The sequence below is a fragment of the Pantherophis guttatus genome, chromosome 5, assembly GCF_059756535.1.
Source record: "Pantherophis guttatus breed Tessera chromosome 5, ASM5975653v1, whole genome shotgun sequence".
NCBI classification, from domain to species: domain Eukaryota; kingdom Metazoa; phylum Chordata; class Lepidosauria; order Squamata; family Colubridae; genus Pantherophis; species Pantherophis guttatus.
In genome coordinates, this window is record NC_142067.1 from 94,793,129 (window position 1) to 94,812,422 (window position 19,294).

The 19,294-nt window shown below is 35.6% G+C and overlaps 1 protein-coding gene across 4 annotated transcripts in view; it reads right to left on the reverse strand.

Moving 5' to 3' along the window:
- TSGA10 (testis specific 10) overlaps positions 1-19,294 on the reverse strand; it is a 47,980-nt gene that overhangs the window by 2,099 nt on the left and 26,587 nt on the right. For 2 of the 4 annotated variants that reach the window (XM_034431309.3, XM_034431308.3), the window contains exons 14-18: positions 15,725-15,823; positions 11,641-11,826; positions 8,643-8,852; positions 6,135-6,337; positions 5,596-5,700 (exon numbers count right to left, since the gene is read on the reverse strand). In XM_034431309.3, the coding sequence (XP_034287200.1) occupies positions 5,596-5,700; positions 6,135-6,337; positions 8,643-8,852; positions 11,641-11,826; positions 15,725-15,823 (803 nt within the window). The remainder of the gene's footprint in view (positions 1-5,595; positions 5,701-6,134; positions 6,338-8,642; positions 8,853-11,640; positions 11,827-15,724; positions 15,824-19,294) is intronic. The other 2 variants (XM_087895346.1, XM_034431310.3) reach the window with 1 other exon arrangement.

Sequence of the window (19,294 nt, forward strand, 5' to 3'; positions counted from 1 at the left end):
AGCACATTTGTTTTTTTAAAAAAGAAAATGTAGAGGCTGCCAAAAATCTGCTTTTCTTTTTTACAACTATTGTCTCCTCAGGACTCTGGCCCATTTATATGGTGAATACTGCCTATTTCCAAAATATCCTTTCCTCCACATTGATCTTACCACATTGGTCTCACTTTTGACAATAATTTTAGCTCCTTTTATTTCAGCCTACTCAACATAAGGATAAATACATGACACGGTGGGAGAAGCTAATGGGAAAAGAAGCTCAAGAGAGCTTAAGGAAGATTACATTAAAAATACAATTAGAAACAAGACTATGTTAAAAGAAAATATGGATGCAGTTTCAATAAAGAGATAAAAGATAAGAAAGAAAAAAGTCAATGTGACTAATCAAAAAGTTTAGCAAAGAATTGAAATTAAAAAATACATGCAAGAAATGAAAACAGAACTAGATCATAAAGGAAAGCTACAGAGTGGTAGCCCAGAAATACAAAATTGACGTCAGGAAAGTAAAAGGTCATATTTGATTGATTGATTGATTGATTGATTAAATTTATATGGCTACCCATCGTAGAGGCCTGACTCTGAGCAACCCTCAATATTAAAAATAAGAACATATACAAAAATATATAAAAACCATAACATCCAGAAAAAAATTACAAAGCCACAATCCAATACAACATAACCAAGCAAGGAGCTAAAAACTCCCAAATCCCATAGCCATGCAATCTTGCTAGGGTTATTCCGAAACCTGTTGATCCTGTCCAGGCACCCAAAGCCTCCAGGAACTATAATTCCACCACATGACTCAGATGATCTCAAGGGGATATGCAACGCTGGATATTAGCAGCATACTGATAGTACCTCATCCAAAACTGCTGACCTTCCCCAATGGCTTTATGAAGATGCTAAACTGGAAATGAAAAAGCATCAAGCTCTGAACAGTGAGGCCTAGCAATAGCTTCTTGAGGATGGGGTGAATTTAGGAAACTAAAATACAAAGGGAAAAGAACGGGATAGGGAATGTCTGGTTTGCTTATAGCAATCACACAGATAGTCCTGGAATAATTCAATTACCAATCACAAATGGGACTAGCAACTCCAATGCTATACAACATGTTGTAAAATATCATATGACCACACCAAATTATGATATCAGTTCTGCCTGCAGTCATTAAGCAAATCATTATGAATTGTTAATTTCAATGTCTTAAGATCATAGCTTGCAATTTCCTACTGGCTTCCCCAATGATTTTGCTTGTCAGAACCCACCTGTGGAAGGTTGCATATGGTAATCACATGACCGTGGGACACTGTGACCATTGTAAATGTGAGCTGGTTGCCAAATGCCTAAACTGTGACTAGGTGAACATTGGGATACTGCAACAGCTGCAACTTTGCAGACCTGTCATAAGTCTCCTTTTTCAGCACTATCATAACTTTGAAGAGTTGTTGAATGAGTATTTGGTAAGTGGGGATTATGTGTTTAATTGCAAATGAATGAAGTAACAGTAAGTTAACTGCAAAGACAGCACATGGAATTCTAGGCTTCATCAACAGATATATAATTTCCAAATTTATAGATAGTAATTGCTGTACCTGTTCTGCTCTCGTAGGTCATTACCTAAAGTATTGTATCTAGCTATCTATCTATGTAAAAAGTTAAAATCTCGGGTGTTTTCCTGCGTCATTATAAGTTTGTTATCTATCTATCTATCTATCTATCTATCTATCTATCTATCTATCTATCTATCTATCTATCTACCTTAACTATCTATTTGTTGCCCATCTCACCACAAGATGATTTCTGAACACTACATTAAAAAAAAAATTCAGAAAAATTGGATTGGGTTAGAAGGACAACAATGATCAGAGGACTAGAAACTTGGTAATACAAAAAAATATTGAAGGACTTGGGTATTTTTTGCCTTGAAAAAAGATGGCTGGGTAATATGACCACATTCTTCAAATACTTGAAAGGATGTCACACAAGAGGTGAAAACGTGATCTCTCTTGTTCCAGCACAGAACGATGGAGTGGAAGAGGAATTTAATTTGGGTTTTATTCACAGCCAGAGTGAATACATTGGAAAATCTGAATTTAGAATACAGGAAACTTTTATTTTAAGTCAATTATCTAGCCTAAAGTTACCTGTTCTGGAGTCAGTGAGTGATAACTTTTTTCTTCATCATTCTGTGTTTAAACCCAAGCCCAGCATTGAAATACACCTGTGTCATATAGCTATGTTTTTCTTTAACTTCTGATTTGTTTCCTATGTTGGGTAACATTCACCCCTCTGCCCCATTGGAATTGTATTTAGGTGATTCTACACCTCTTTAACCACATCTAGAAATACACTTTTTTTGAGAGCGGGGGGGGGGGGGGCAAAATAAGGCGGGATTTAATGCTGGCTTGCAAAGTAAGAAAATTGCCATTCTCTCACTGCTAAATTTAATGCAGTAGACAGCTTCATATGCTTATTCAATATTAGCTAGGGTGAGTAACCCATGTTCTATAGTTCATATGCAGCCCTCAGCAAAGCATCTGTTCCAACAACATGAGACTATGCCGTTCAATTCAGTGACAAAATGATCAACTCTTGACAACATAGATTTTAAAGGGTGTTCTCTTCCAACCTGAAGCAAAGAAGGAACTGCCCTATGGAATTTTTTCCTCATAAACCCTCCTCAATCTGAAATCATATCACCAGCATTCAGTTATTTATCACTTAATTTTGGCAGCGTGATTTTGAATTTGGTTTGAACTATAAACATTTGAAATAGGGTCTGTTTTCCTTCCAGTGGCTTCCTGCATTACTTTCTATTCTTAAAACTCTCCGAAGTATTAAACAAATTAAATCGTGGGACTTTTACATGGGAGAAAGTGCATTTAAGGACAATTAAGTTTCATTCAAGGAAAACCTGCCTGTAAAACTTCATGATAAGTCCCAATAAATTACCTAGTCCCATAAATAAATAAATTGGAAGATACTTTGTATATATCCAAGCAGTGAAACTATAGGTTTCACTTAACTTACCCCTACAATTAGAGCCAGAATTTTGGTCACTGAGCAAAGTGATCATTAAACAAGATGCCCACATGGCTGTTTCACTCAAAAACTGTAATCCTAGTTCTCCCTATTGTGGCAGTTAAGCAGTTGTGAGAGTCATTAACTGGAGCGCAGGGTGCCTTGGGGGGTGGAAGAGGCCCTGTACCCACTAGTGTGCAGAAATTTGCCTGGAACCTGCAGGTCCAAGCTTTCTCCCCATACCATATCCAGGAGGCCCAAATCCTTTCTCTGTTGCACTATACCTAGGAACACTTAACTCTGCAGCTGCTGACAGATGTGTCCAACCAATACGAGGTCTGGCCTTCCTACTGAGGCCAACTCACGCCATCCCGCAAATAGGCCCTATTTTTGCAATGATTCATGAAGCAAACATAATTAGCCTTCAGAACAAGAAAGTTATCAAGTGTGACTAGCCTTCAGAAGGATGTTTGCTAGCTTTCTAGCCAGAAAGCTAGCAAATGTGGCTAGCCATCAGAAAGATTATGTTAGGAAGGTTAGAAAGCTAGTGAATGCAATCATTCTTCTGAAATCACATTATTCATGTGATTTGGAGAAAGCTTTCCAAAACCATCACAAAAAGGAAGCCTGCTTACAGGATGGCAGTGAGACAGCCTCATCCACAGGATGTACCTATCAGCAGCTGCAGAATAATGCAAAGGTAAATGGACACTGGCATGGTGGGGTGGAAAGAAGTGGCCAGGTAATAGGCCAAGACCTCCAAAGCCAAGGCAGTTTTGTGCATGCTGATGGGCCAGGTTAGGGGCTGAGATGGGGGGAGACACAGGCAAGTAGGGCAATTGCAATGCCCCTGTGGTCAGTTGTAAGGGCAAGCAGATTGCCAAGTCTAACAGTCATTGAATAATGGCTGTAAATCAAGGATTACCTGTAGGATAAAATTGTGTAATTGTGTAATTTTAATAATTAAGCATAAATTACATATACAGTATATCTATTAAAACAGCAAAACAAAACAGTAATATAACACAGCTATTTAAATTTAGAATATGTAAAATCAGTAACAAGTTGATTTTGATAACTGAAATCTGTAATAGATTGTAATGTCTTTTTAAAAAAAACAACAACAAGATGCACATACACACACAGACACACACTGTATGTACAGTCAAATAGGTCTGAGCTTTTAGTCTGCCTAAAAATGGATCTAGAGATAGAATGTGCCTGTGAAGAGATAGGGCGATGGACTCCAGTAAAGCAGCAGGTTCCCAGAAAGGAGGTAGCATATTCCGTGTGTGTGTGTGAGTGTGTGTGTGTGTGTGTGTGTGTGTGACAGAGAGAGAGAGGAGGGTGGGGGAGAGATCGTGCAATCCAGAGCTGGATTGTGGAAAGAGATTTAGGATAGCCATTCCCAGGATACATCCATATCCATTAGATTAAGATAAATAGATGTAGTCTGGCAAGATTCTGTCTATATAGTGTTAACAACTAAAGAATTGAATTTTGACTGGATTGTTTTATGTCAGTCGTGAGCTAGTAGCAATCTGTTTAGTAGCAGTAGACATTTACTCAACTCATCCCCATACCAACAAATACAGAATAAATAATTTTTCTTCACAATTTATATGAGAAAGTGATTTGGCCAAATTATCCCTCTCTACCCTTTCTTTCAATACCTTATCCCATGTTTGTGGTTCATAATTCTGTTTTAGAAATTATACAATGGGTTAGGGAGTTAAACTATTTTAGATGATAGAGATTACATGAATAACAATAAATATACCTAAAGATGTGCCCACAGTTAGCACTTTTATACTTCCAGATCAACAATGTATGTTTGAGTTTGGACTTTTATTTGCATATACTATATTTACTTCTGAAAGTGTTTTTAGTAGATCAATTATTCAGAAATACTAATTTCCCTAAATCTGCAATTTTCAGAATATTTTCCTGGATGGTAAATTTTGAGGCAAGTTAAAGTGATCAATTTTATTGAATTTCCTTGGACTCTGGAAGTATTAGGGCAATAACTGAGGTTATAGTTAATTCTGGGCTATTCCTCTCAGCAGACTACTTATTGAAGGAAAATTAGGAATGATGCGTTTTAGTTACTTTTTTATAAATAATTGGATTTTGTAATGAAATATGAAACAGGCAATGAAATGATTCAACCATCATTCTTTGAATAAGTCTGCAAAAGATATTTTCAAGTTTTTATGAAAAAATCATTAATCTACAAATCTTTTCTATTTTTCTATTAAAACAATCTATAAATACCGACAAAGGTTTAAATGTAGTACTTGCTAATTATAAAATAAAATCTGATTTAGATATGTGGGGTGCAATCAAGTGGAAGTTTATTCCCAATTAAATCATGAAAAAATAGAACTTGTAAATAATAGTACTTGTTCCCTAGCGAGCGAGCTCCAATGCTGAATTTTAGTCTTAGTTCTAGTGGATATAAATTAGTAGCATTATTTAATGACTTTAGCCCTGGGTTTTTCTAGATTAGTGCAAATGTATATTATTTAATTGGGAGAAACAGATGTAAATGATTAAAAATGTGGTCACACACTTGCCTTTCAAAGCGTTCTGTGCCCAACTGTCTTTTGGTGATATCTAACTCAGATTCCAGTTGAGTAATTGTGTTTTTGATCTGTGAAAAATCTCGACTCTGGATAGCACTATAAAGGACAAAGTTGTCACTTAAACTGAAAGGATGTAACTAGTCAAATATAATAAAATAAAGAATAGGATTAGTTTTTCAAGAACAGCTTCCAATATATTTGATATAAAAATAGTTGGATAAGCATCCAGAAAGAAAACAGAAACAATTATATATTTGTGCTGTGTCAAAAGGCATTAAATACCTGTGTTAAAATTTTCTAACTTTACTGAACAAAAACATTTTCATAGTAAGGTACAAATTGTTTTTAAAATTCTAATATATATTTTATTCCCATGAGATAGATACTGTTTTGCCTTTTAGTTTTCCTAGTTTCAAGTAACTTTTAAATAAACTATCTTCTACTTTAATAAAGGGCCTCCTAAAGAAGGTAAAAATTGGAAGCAATTTTTAATTTGTGATAATCAAGTGTTATTTGCACTGGTTACTCACATTTTGTTTTCCGCCAGAGTAAGTTGCTCTTTAAGAAGATGTATTTCAGAATCCTTCTCTTGACTTATCATCTGAGAGTGATACTCTTTTTCTCGATTGGATGTTAACAAAGTTTCCAAGTTTTTAATTGAGATTCTTTCATTGTTCAGTTGCTTTCTCAGAAGTTCTATTTCTGAGTGAGATGATTCCCATTCATTCTGAAGCTGAAAGCCAAAATAATGAACGTTCTCGTTTTCTTTAATATGCAGTATATTACATATAGTAATATATATATATATGTGTGTGTGTGTATGTAATATATTAGTATAGTAATTGGTAGATTACACTGTAAATTGAAAATGAAATGCTCTCCCCCCAACAGATATAATCTTTTCAGCTTTTCTTCCTTACTGTAAAAAACTGTAGCCCTCTCTCTGCTAAGAACTTATAGTGGTTTTCTCTAAAGACAGTAATCTTTCTTAATGTGTAAAAATAAATGGGTTTTACTTATGATGTTATCCAAAACTATTCTTGGTATTTGGTATTTGGGTTCTTGGTATTCTTTGAGCTTGGCTGTTTTCCTGCAGACATCTCATCACAAAATGTAATATTGTAACATCACTGACACATGAAAGTGGAGTTTGCTGGTGGCTCATAGATAAGTAATTTGCCTTGTCAGTTTAGAAGTGCTTTCCTTTCCAACCATTGTAAACAAATGACACTGAACACTAATTATCACAAATCATGATATGGAGATATATCGTTTAAAAGTTAAGTCTTTTAAAGTTTTGATTTAAGCCTTTTCCCAAATTGATACTATTGTAAGACGTACTCTGAAGCTCCACAGAGTTCCAGTTTACATACACACTAAGTTATGCAAGCAGAATCTAATCTATAATTTCCTTTTTATATGCTGGACAATACTTTAGTCCTTAGTGAGGAAATTTATACTGTGGGACATTCTATCCCATACAAAATTTATCAGAACCCTCGGAATAAATTTAGAGTATTTAAATCAAGGTTGATTACCTATGAACCACATGGAGCTCCGACATCCATTTTAATAGCCCCCGGATTTCAATATCAACTACTAAAGTGGATGTCAAACTCAAAAGACTGGTAATACTTTCTCAGACTAACATGAACTACGACTCACTTTGTCAGATGCACAAAGTGACAGACAGGCCAAACTTCACACAAAAGATTTAATGGTGACAGATTTGGCTTCAAGATTGCATCATTATTATGCTTGAAGTGCGCAGAGCTTCCCCTAAACCCTTTTAAAATTAATGAAAACAATTGTCTGCCTTGGCTTAATCTAAAGTTCATTTGCAGATATTTTTCTTTTTGAAATGAACCAGTCATAATTTTTATTCAGATGAAGTATTTTATAAAATCTAATATCAGGAGTTTTGAAAAAAATATGAAAAATATTAGCACAAACAAACAGAAAAGATTGATAGTTTTAAAAAAATTCTCATTCATCCCCCAAATTTTGTCATCCATCTTCCCCATAGCCCAAAAGAATGAGTGATGGATTTGTATACACTAAATCTATTATGAATGACAATATTTGATTATTTTAAAGAAAAAAGACAAGTTTAAATTAAGTACCTCTCAAGAATCAGTGTAGAATGAGATAGCGTTAACAAGGTTCTAGAGTTGGGACGTCAATCATACAGTCACACATGCCTTTTTGACTTTTTTAACTATATCTGCAGAGATTTCTGTCTATAGATATGCTAAATCCATATCCAGGATTCAGTTTCTCAGATAAGCACAGATTGTATTTACCTTTTCTTAGCACCTTATATTCAGACTATATAGTATACAATGTATTCTTTGCTACACAACAATCATGGCAACAGAGTTCATGAAAAACAGTAATATTTGGCAATGTTTTCTTCTGCTATCTTTGATGTTTAAAATTCAAACAAGCTCACAAATAGAGGCATATTAGAACAGAAGACTATATTTGTCAAGTAGATGTGTTCAGTAAGCTCACAAGCATTGACAGGAGAGCAACAGCTGTTGTTGTTTTCTAGCACTTGAAAAGTTATGCTTCCTATGATTAGGAAATAACAAATAAGACTGCAAAGTTCAGATTTAAAGACTAAAAGGTGCTTCAGAATATGCAAGAGTGGGAATGGAATACATGTGAACAAATGCATAATATCATTGTAAATTTTCCTGGAATCCTATGGCTGTGCTCTACTGAATCCTTGGACCACAGAGGAAAATTGACACACACACTCACACACACACAGCCCTCATTTGAAGGTATGGTATTTTATAAAATTCTTGTATTACCACTTTAACCTTCTTAACAGATCCTATGAATCAAGGGATATGAGAATATACTTCCTGTGATGGACAATTTCTAGTCCAGGTGACTCTAAGAAAAATCTGACATGTAAAGAATTTTCCATGAAGAGCAAGAATATAATTCAAGCATTAGGAAAATATGTATGAGTTTTCAGCTTTAATGTTCGTTCTCTATAAATCAAGCCGAAATTATTTTATACCTACTCTTTCTACTTCCTTTGTTGTGTTCTTTAGTTGCCGGCTTAATAACTCATTGCTAGTGTCCAGTTTAATGCACAGTTCCCGAGCAGAAGTCAAATCTGAGAGTATAGAAACCTTTTCCAGGTGGACTTTCTCAAGTTTCTCCTCCATTTTCACCAGAGACTTACCTAAAGTAGAAATCTGTGACTTACAGGCTTTTTCAGATGCTAAATGCTGCCCCAAAAAAGAAAGGCCAATTAACATTTATATTATAAATAAACCAGTAAGAATATATTCAAGAAAAAAATAATTACTTAATAATAAGCATGTTTATCTAAATAAATAAGCTTCTGTTTTATGTTAGTTTTGAAATGTTCTACAGTCAATAAAAATAAAAGCAGACTCTAAAAACACATCAACAAAAACTAAACATACCAAAATTTGTTTTCATATGTCTTATATATATATATATAGAACAGAACAGAATAAAATTCTTTATTGGCCAAGTGTGATTGGACACAGAAGGAATATGTCTTTGATGTATATGCTCTCAGTGTACATAAGAAAAATAAAATACATTCATCAAGAATAAAAAGATACAACACTTAGTCCATTGGCATCCTTCAGTCTCAAGAGACTATGGCTGTGATGGCGAACTTGTGGCACGCGTAGCCATATCAGTGGGTAGGGTTGCCAGGTATGCTTCCAAAAAATAGCGGACAAGCGGGGGGGGTGTTAAGTAGTAAAAAAATAAAAAAAACATTTACAATTAAATTATATATTTTCTTACAAACATTTTAACACGTATTAAAATAATCACTTCAAAACTTTACTTAAAATTCAAAACATCAAATATATTATAATAATATGTAAAATATTAAATTACATTTTAATTTCATCATAAAGCTTTTGAATAAAAAAATGTCCACTATTTTGTGAAAAAAAATAGCGAACATAATGTGAAAAAAATGGACTGTCCGCTCAAATAGTGGACACCTGGCAACACTATCAGTGGGCACGCCAGCTGAGCTCTGGCGTGCATGTGCGTGCCGGCCAGCTGATTTTCGGGCCTTCTGGGCCCACCAGAAGTAGGGAAACAGGCTGTTTCCTGCCTCTGGAGGGGGGTAGTGGGGAAGGCCCGTTTTTCTTTCTTACCTGGCTCCAGATCCTCTATGCATCTGCGGAGGGCGAAAACAGCCTTTCCCACTCCCTCGGAGGCCCTCCAAAGGCCTGAAAGGGCCCATTTCCCAACTCCCGGTGGGACAGGAAGTGACATTTTTTGCTGTCCCCAGCCTCTAGAGACTCCTAGAGAGGTTGGGGACAGCAAAAAAGTCACTTCCTGTCCCACCGGGAGTTGGGAAATGGGCCCTTTCAGGCCTTTGGAGGGCCTCCAAGGGAGTGAGAAAGGCTGTTTTCGCCCTTCCCAGATAAATAGAGAGGATCTGGAACCAGGTAAGAAAGAAAAATGGGCCTACCAGGCCATCACGTATCAGGAGCGGGTGGGGGAGAGGGGGGTTGCGCGCGCATGCGCAGGGCAGGGCACATAGAATTATCGGTGTGGGCAAAGGCGTGCGCAACCCTCCCCCACCCCCCCTCTCCTGGCACACGATGCCAAAAAGGTTAGCCATCACTGGACTATGGTATTGTGCTCTGGAAAAAGGTCCTAAAACAGCATCTAGTGTGACTAAAAAGGCCAATTCAAGAGTGGCAATCCTACACTTAGTGATAGTCAAGGTTACTAAAAAGCTATCAAATCATACTAGGAAACAAATAAAAACAATATAAATTGAAAGATACAAGCAACATGTTTATAGTAATAAGTGGGAAGAGATATATATACTAGTAAGGAAGAGAAGAATAATAGTAATACAGTCTTAGTAAATTATTTGACAGTGTTGTGGGAATTAGTTGTTAAGCAGAGTGATGGCATTCAGGAAAAAACTGTCCTGTTGTTCTGGTGTGCAGTGCTCTACAGCATTGTTTTGAGGGCAGAAGTTGAAACAGTTTATGTCCAGGATGTGAGGGGTCTGTAGATATTTTCACAGCCCTCTTTTTGACTCGTGCAGTATACAGATCCTCAATGGAAGACAGGTTGGTAGCAATTGTTTTTTCTGCAGTTCTAATTATCCGTTGATGTCTGTGTTTGTCTTGTTGGGTTGCAGAGCCAAACCAGACAGTTATGTATATATATATAACTATTAAAAGACTTTATAGCACTAGTAAACCAATCCAGAATTCCATGTGAAGTTCATTGCATACTGAAAGTGTCATGTGGTGTAAATTTCAGTGCAATTGTTTGTTACATCCACAAAGGGAAGTCTTGATAAAATAAGAGAACCGTGTGAATCCTGAAGAATTTGTGTCAGAATGTAGACACCAAATGGAAATGATATATGTTATTCAGAATACAGTAAAACTGTTTATTTTATAGAACACAAGAAGTTAAGAATTAATACAGAAGGAAATATTTTTAAAAATATTACTTTGGGAGTGCAAATTCTTTTTTAGAGTCAAAAGAACATTATTCAGAGAACAAACACATGCATACTATTTCCAAAAAGCCAGACTAAGCATGGAAGGTATTTTACAATATTTCATATCTACTATCTAAAAAGATGAATTCAGGCTCAGTTGAAAGTCTATGGTTCATAATTACTAGAGACAAACATTAATGCCTTTCTACTCCTATAATCCAATCTTAAACGTTAAGAAAAACCAGAATGCTTTCAAGTCAAGTGCAGCAAATGGTCAATACCTTTCCCTTAAAATAAATATCAATTTTGAAAGTTCCTGCTGCAATCTAATCATAAATGCAGAGCATCACAAGACAAAACATTCCTTTAACTCTTTACTCATGCGGGAGGTGAAAGAAAAGTGCTACAAACACCATTTTTAAAAATCTAAGAGCTATGCTACTAACTAGCCATTGAAAGAAAATGAGGGAGGGAGGGAGGAAGGGGCAGGCAGGCAGGCAGACAGACAGAGCCTGGACAGATTATAAGAGAGAGCTTTTAAAACCTACTTGTCCAATTGCTATTTCATGCGATTCTGCTTGCTCTTTCAGTCTATGGTTCTCAGATTCTACACTGAGAAGTTCCATCTGGATGGAGTTATAATCTTTTTCCATTTGATGCAACTTTGATTCCCATCTGTCTGCCTGTTCACGGATCATATGGAAGTTTTCCATAAGATCTTCATTATCTTTTTCCTAAAATACAAATTTTGATTTTATTTTTGAGACTTACTTAGTTTACCATTTGAAACTACTACAGGTAGTCCTTACAATAGTTTGTTTAGTGATTGTTCGAAGTTACAATGGCACTGAAAAAAAGTGACTTATGACTATTTTCATACTTATGTCCATTGTAAGCATCCCCATGGTAACACGATTTACATTTGGATGCTTGACAACTGGTTCATATTTATGATGATTGCAGTGTCCTGGGGTCATGTGACCATCTTTTGCGACCTTCTGATTAGCAAAGTGAATGGGGAAGCCAAATTCACTTAACAACCATGTTAAGTGGTTAATCACTTAACCACTGCAGTGATTCACTTAACAAGTGTGGCAAGAAAAGTCATAAAATGTAACAAAACTCACTTAAGAAATTTCTCACTTAGCAACATAAATTCTGGGCTTAATTGTGGTTGTAAGTCGAGGACTATCTGTATAACATTTAATGGTACATTTATAGGCTTGCTATTGTGTATAAAATCCTGATATCTTTTAAAACAAGGTGTCAAACTCAAGGCCCAGGGGCCGGTGCTTGGATCTGGCCCAGGGAGCCACCCTAGAATCAGCAAAGGACCGGCCTGCGGTGCCTCTGCCAGTGGAAATGGAGTATGCAGCCCTCCTAGGCTCCGTTTTTGGCTGCAACAGCCTCCTACTGTCCTCTGCCAGTGAAAATGGAGCTCGGGGGGAGGCCACACATGCCCTCCCCAAGCTCTATTCTCACTGGCAGAGGGCAGCAGCAGACCATCACAGCTGAAAATGGAGCTCTGGAGATTGTTTTCACTGGCAGAGCGCTTGGACCACCACAGACGCCCTTGACATGAGTGATGTCAAGCTAGCCATGCCCACCCTGGCCCCTGAAGTCAAACACAACCCTGATGCGGCCCTCAATGAAATTGAGTTTGACACCCCTGCTTTTAAAACCTCCTTTAGATTAAAGGTTCATGCAAACTAAGTGCATCACATATATAGTTACATGCTATTTACAATAAAAGTGACTGATTAAAAATGCTTTTATTTATCTTACTCCATGGAGTTCAAGGTGGCATACAGCATTTTATCCTCCAATTTTCTCCAGTACAAAGAAAAGAGACTAGGTTATTCTGAGAGAGTGAATGGGCCCAAGTCACCAAGCAAGCTTCCATGGTTGGCAATAGACTTTAACCTGAATCTTCTCAGTGCTTGTTCAATACTTTGACTCTATACCATACTAGCACTCTCTTTTCCAAGGCAATTTTCCTGCACTACAGTTCACACTGCTCAGAAAGGAGGCAGGTAGGGAATCAGTCTTTGGATAAATAACATTCTCCTCACACAATACTGGATTCAATTTATCATATGCAAATGTTGATCACGAAAATATGTACTATAAATGTAAACATCTTAAGTAATCACACAATAACCAATTAGAATCAATTAAAACATTCAGGTCAATATTTCAGAAGTGTCAAAGCTAATCCATTGTCTGAGCACAATCACAGAAATTCAATGGACAGTCTTTAAATATTTTTAAGAGCCTGACAGGATTACTTTTTGCAGTCAGCTAGAACTTTTAATCATACAATAATGCAATAGCACTTACTTATATACCACTTCACAGTGCTCCACAGCACTCTCTAAGCGGTGTATAAAGTCAGTATATTGTCCCCAATAATCTGGGTACCCATTTTACTGCTCTCTCAGAAGGATGGAAGGCTGAGTCAACCTTGAGCCAGTCAGGATTGAACCCCTGGCACTAATAAACACTGAATATCTAAAAAGCTATCATCTAAGTCATCATTAGGAAGCTACAAGAGTTAAGGCACTTTTTGTTGGCAAAATATAAATAATAGTTTTATATTAATTGCTAAAAAAATTATTCTAAATTAGCTGTTAATTAAGATTTTCTGAAATGGGTCAGACTCAAGTAACTGGCCTCTTTATTTTTTTATTTTATTTATTTATTTACTTTATTTTTTGTTTTTCATTTGGCTATCTTAAATGTTGAGCCCTGCATCTACAGTATTTTGAATGGATACTATTGGTAAAATTAAATTTAATGTTAAAGGCAATATTATAGGTAATATCTCTTTGCAATGTGCATTATATTTATATTATTAATATTTTATACCATACTTTCAATTTATTTTACAACTGGATTATATCTTTGAGACATCTCTCCCTGGTTTTTAATATAACAAATTTGATTTTATATTAAAAACAAATCATTGTATTCTTTTGATATCTAAATACTGCAAATTGTATACATACATATGGTACATACATACATACATACATATACACATATGTATGTGTGTGTATCTTTGTTTTATGTCATAAAATAAAAGATTCTATGGGCCTTGAAAACTGCATTTAAAAATTACTGTACTGTAATCAGATCAAATCAAAATTTTTATTACAGCCCTACACAGCAAAGTAAAATTCATTGGCCTGTATTAATAAATCTTTAAAAATTGTAATAAAATTTCATAAAAAACACTATTATTGTAACTGCGGTACAAATAGCTATGACAGTCACCGACATTTGGGTCTATACTTCAAGTATAGGTAGGTCGGATACTAAAAATAATAGCAAAAATTGAGCACTTAGAAAAATATATCAGATAAAAGCAGTGACAAATAGATATTGTGCTCTCTACCAGTACTCTACCAGGGTAGATCTTTAAAATGGAATAAATATCTTCCTGTGATCAATTATTTATAAGATAAGACCTATACTTGATTATATCCATGTAAGTAACAATTTTGGAAATAATAGTTTGCTTTAAAGACTTAGTGGTAAGGTAGACAACATTCTAAAATATTCAAAATACTATTTAGTTAATTGCACAGGTAAGTCCATAGTAGCATAGTCTGAAGTGGAAACAATTAAGCATGGTGAAGCAGAAGTTTAATTTTTTTCCCTTGGCCTCTTTAGGGTTTTTTAAAATTACTCTTCCCATTGCATATGGAGCTTTTAAGAAAAAATCCTCTTTAACAACTAAGTTTTGTTCTTTTTCAAGTTGTCCCTGCATGGACTATTGTATATCTAGGAGGCGGTATTAGCTTTCCCTCTTTATGTGGACAGTGTTCTCAGTCCAGATTGGGCTGCTGTGTATTTACAATTAAGAAATTGGATCTGGACAACATGTAATTTGCATATCTAGTTTCCTAAAAAGAGAAAGATTTAGCCAAAGGGAGAAGGCAGTTATAACTGCCTCCTGCACTTAAGAGCTTTTCCTTTAAACTTTTTTCAATAGCCATTTCCCAAGTAATATATTTCAAGGAAAAGTTAGAGAAAAATCACCTGCAAGTGAGAATGAAACTGAGGAAGAATAAAGCAGCTCCTTCTCATCTGACAAATCTCTCTTCAAAATTCTGTTCTCTATATTAGCATTTTAAGGGAAACATGGAAGTGGAAATCTCATATTTATCTTGCAGTATATAGTTTTGCTCGAAAGAAGATATCTTGAAGTAACTGTGCTTTCTATAAGCAAGGGCTCTAAAGCAGAGGTGGACAACCTCTTGGTAAACAAAGACTGCACACTGTGTAGGGCCATACAGTACATATCACATATGTGAGGAAGATCAGGTTTTTTTTGTAAAGTTTCCTTCCTTTTAATGTGCTATGGCAGTTGTTACAGGATGGCTTTCCTGTGTTCTTTCATCTCAAACTGATAGGAAATTCTTCACTCAATTATCAATAATCAGATAATTACCAGCAATTAAAGGAGTCTCTCTGAGTTTTAAAAAAGGGGATGGGGGTCAAATTGCCCATGCCCATTCTAAGCACCAACCATTCAAAGAGAGAGAGACATCTTGAAATTGCCTATTGTGGCAGGAAGCCTTGTACTAAGCCTTTTTATAGTGGTATCTTTTCAAAGTATATACTTACTTTAGAGTTCAGTAAAGACTTCAATCTTTGAAAATCTTCAGTTTTCAACTTCATATCTTCCAGATCATTCTGACATGTACTGAGTTTCTCAAATAAAAGCTGTCAAACAAATACAAAGCATTAATTCTTATGTTTAATTTATTCGTATTTTTAATATGCCTTGATATTTAAACACATTAATAAGTTGTACTGGTACATGTAAAAAGAGAAGTAAGTTTAAAATTGGGAAAATGTATTTCAATAGTGTCATCCTTTGTTCAATAAAAGTTGAGCAGTTATAGTGGCCCTCACCCTAGATGTGTGGGCCTGCGGAGGGCTCGATTAGCAGAAACTTTTCTAAGACATATACTGTACAAATGAACAGATAATCCAATGTGCATTTCACTACGACAATGTTGCTAAGACCTTTCTTGTCTGTCTAGAGTTCATAAACAATCACTCTGATTATTGATTTTGTTTCCTAAATGCACAAGTTTATTCTTGGCAAAATACAAAGTTCTTTGACACTATATGAAGTAATGGGTAACTCTCTAATGGTCTTATTGAAGCCAAAAGAAATACTGACAAAACAATGACCTTAATTAAAGTGAAAACTAGAAACAACCTTGGGTAGAAACGATATACCTGGGAATAATAAGCTATAATTAATGGATTAAGAGGAGACCTATTAGTTTACTTTCATGATAGACTATAGTAACTGCCAGCCTGTAGAAACTGCAAATTTGAGATAGCTAAAGGTTCAAATGGTCTGCTAATTATTGCTAACAGAACACTCAGATTCTATGAAGGAAGCATCACTAACCATGTAAACATAATTAAATCATTTAAAAAAATTGATGAGAAAAAAAGATAAAACACTGAATTTTGCTCAGCATGGAAATCAGAATTTCAAGGAAGAGGATAGTAAGCTTATGGAAGAAGAAGACAAAAATGTACAGAGTTCAAGGAACATGGTGATTGACAGCCTTGAAGCAAAATGAAAAACAAACCACTTTGTTATGACTCCTATATTACTGCCTTTCTAAATTTTGATAACTTTTACTTAACACAAATGGAATATGTAAAGCACACCAATGAAGTGACTTCTGAGGATCAGAAACCATAGTATTTAATCCAGCAAAAAAGTTGGTAAGCAAATGTAAGTCATGAAACTTTAATTCATGCATTCTTTTTGGTGTTCAAGAGAGATAAACCACAAGAATTTCCCCGTTCTTTAGGATACATTTTTTCCACATATCCAAAATGAAAATGAAGTGAGTACAAGATTTAATTCCATCTTGCTTCAATTAAAAAGAGCATGCATCGAGTATAAATAATCCCTTGGAGAAGAAAGCTACTACTTCAGCCTACGATATTAAAGATGAATGATCTGATGAAGCAGAATTCTAAGGTTTAAACTGAACATATTATGGTAGAAACCCAATTATATATATTTATTTACAGCTTTTATTGTTTTAAATCCCACTTTTCTCCTGGAATTCAAAAACAGATACATATAGAGTATTATTAACTTCCAATTTTTCCTTACAACAAAAACCCTATGAATTTAAAAATGGCTTAAAGTCATCCATTGACCTTGTATGATTGATGATGGACTTGAATTTTGATCTTCCTTATCCTCATCTCGCACTTTAGCTATCAGAATTCATTGACCATTTTGGATAAATAAAACATTGGCAAATAATGGCTAAGGCTAGAAACCAGGAGGCTGTGAATTCTATTCCTTCTTTCTGCATGAAACCTAATTTGTGGGCCAATGCTGTATAATTCTCTTAATTGATTTTAAATTTTGTATTGGTATGTTTTTATCCTTGGCTGTGCACCGCCCTGAGTCCAACAGGAGAAGGGCGGTATATAAATTGAAATAATAATAATAATAATAATAATAATAATAATAATAATAATAATAATAATAATAATAATAATAATAATAATAATAATGATGTAATTTTAGGGCAGCCATTCTCTCTCAACCCAACCCACCTTACAGAATTGCTGTTGTGGGGAAAATAGGAGGAGAGGAGCATAAATATGTATGCTGCCTTAACATAAAAAAGGCAGAATAAAATAAAAATAAAATCTTTCCATTTCTTAGTAGATGTCCAAGGCTAGTTTCATTTTCAAAAGAAGTTGAAAATGGGATTTCATCATACTTATATGGATAGCATGCAGTTTTTACCTTTATAATTATTAACAATGCAATTTGAGGCAAACACAAGTGGTTGTTGCTTAACAACACAACTGGTAGCAGAATCTCAGTCATTGAATGAAATGATCAAATGAGGGACCATATGACTGTCCACTTGATTGCTGTGCTCAATGACCACAATCCTGGCACTCCCAGTTGCAGTTATTAAGCAATTGTGAAGTTAGTTAAGCAAATGAAGTCCCAGATAAGGAATGCAGAGTACATCAGTAGGGGTGGAGAAGACCCTGGGAGGCTCCACTCAAGAGCTGAAAATCCTCCCTGCTAATCCAAGCAGCATTTTCAGCCTCTGAAGGAGAGACACTTGTGTGCATCCTACACCAGGCCTCCCAGAGCCCTCTCTTGCCCTCCATATGCCTTACTGCACTGCCTTTCTGCTCAGAAGCTAAAAATCCTTTCTACAGAAATCCAAGCAGGATTTTCAGCCCTTGAGTGATGAGAACCTCACACATAGCCTCCATCAGGCCTCAGCTACCTGCTTAAGGCATCTCGGGGTCCTTGCCTTACTACTCTCTACTCAGGAGCTGAAAATCCTCTTGGATTTCTGTTCCCTCTCGCCTCTAGGGGCTGGCTGAAAGAAATAAGCAGGATTTAAGGTCCGTCAGCTCTCCTCCATTCATGGAAAGGGAACCTTCATCAGCGTGCAGGAATAGGTCTCAGATCTTCAGATCTAAGCTCAGTTTTTCCATCTCATCAAAAGAGCTCAGTTCCTCTTAGCAGGCAGCCTCTTAAGCCAGTTCCAGAGATGGAAGGGAATCCTTTCACTAGGCGGAAACAGCTTGCAAACTTCCCTGTGGGACTTACCACTGACGTTTTTCTGCAGGAGAAGATATCTCATGATCATTTGATCATTTGCAGTTTGACAATTGTCATAAGTGGGAACAGATTGCCAAGCATCCAGATTGGGATCACATGATTGCAGGAAGAGTTTAATACTTTACAACAACTCGAAGTACTTCACTTTACTAGGCTGCTGTATCTTTGAATGGTCATTAAATGTATAAGAACCTAGATAGAATTCATTCACATAAATGTATATGTACAATTATGCATTTGTTTATACTTAAATAATTTAGACAGAGAAAAGAGTTTGCTAGAAAGTTCTTAATGTTCATATATCCAACTACTGATTTTCAAAACTGTAACTGTTACTTTGCTGAAAAAAATGACCCAATAAATTATAGATATCTTTGATAGAAATATCAAAGTTAAACAATTACACAAAGGTAAATGTTCAGAAATTTACTAAATAGGACTTGAATAGGGATTTAATGGAAGGACAGAGAGATGATGGCACAGAGAATATAATGGCAAACAGTAAGTATATGCTGTTACTATTTTATATAAAAGACTGAAATTTTTAA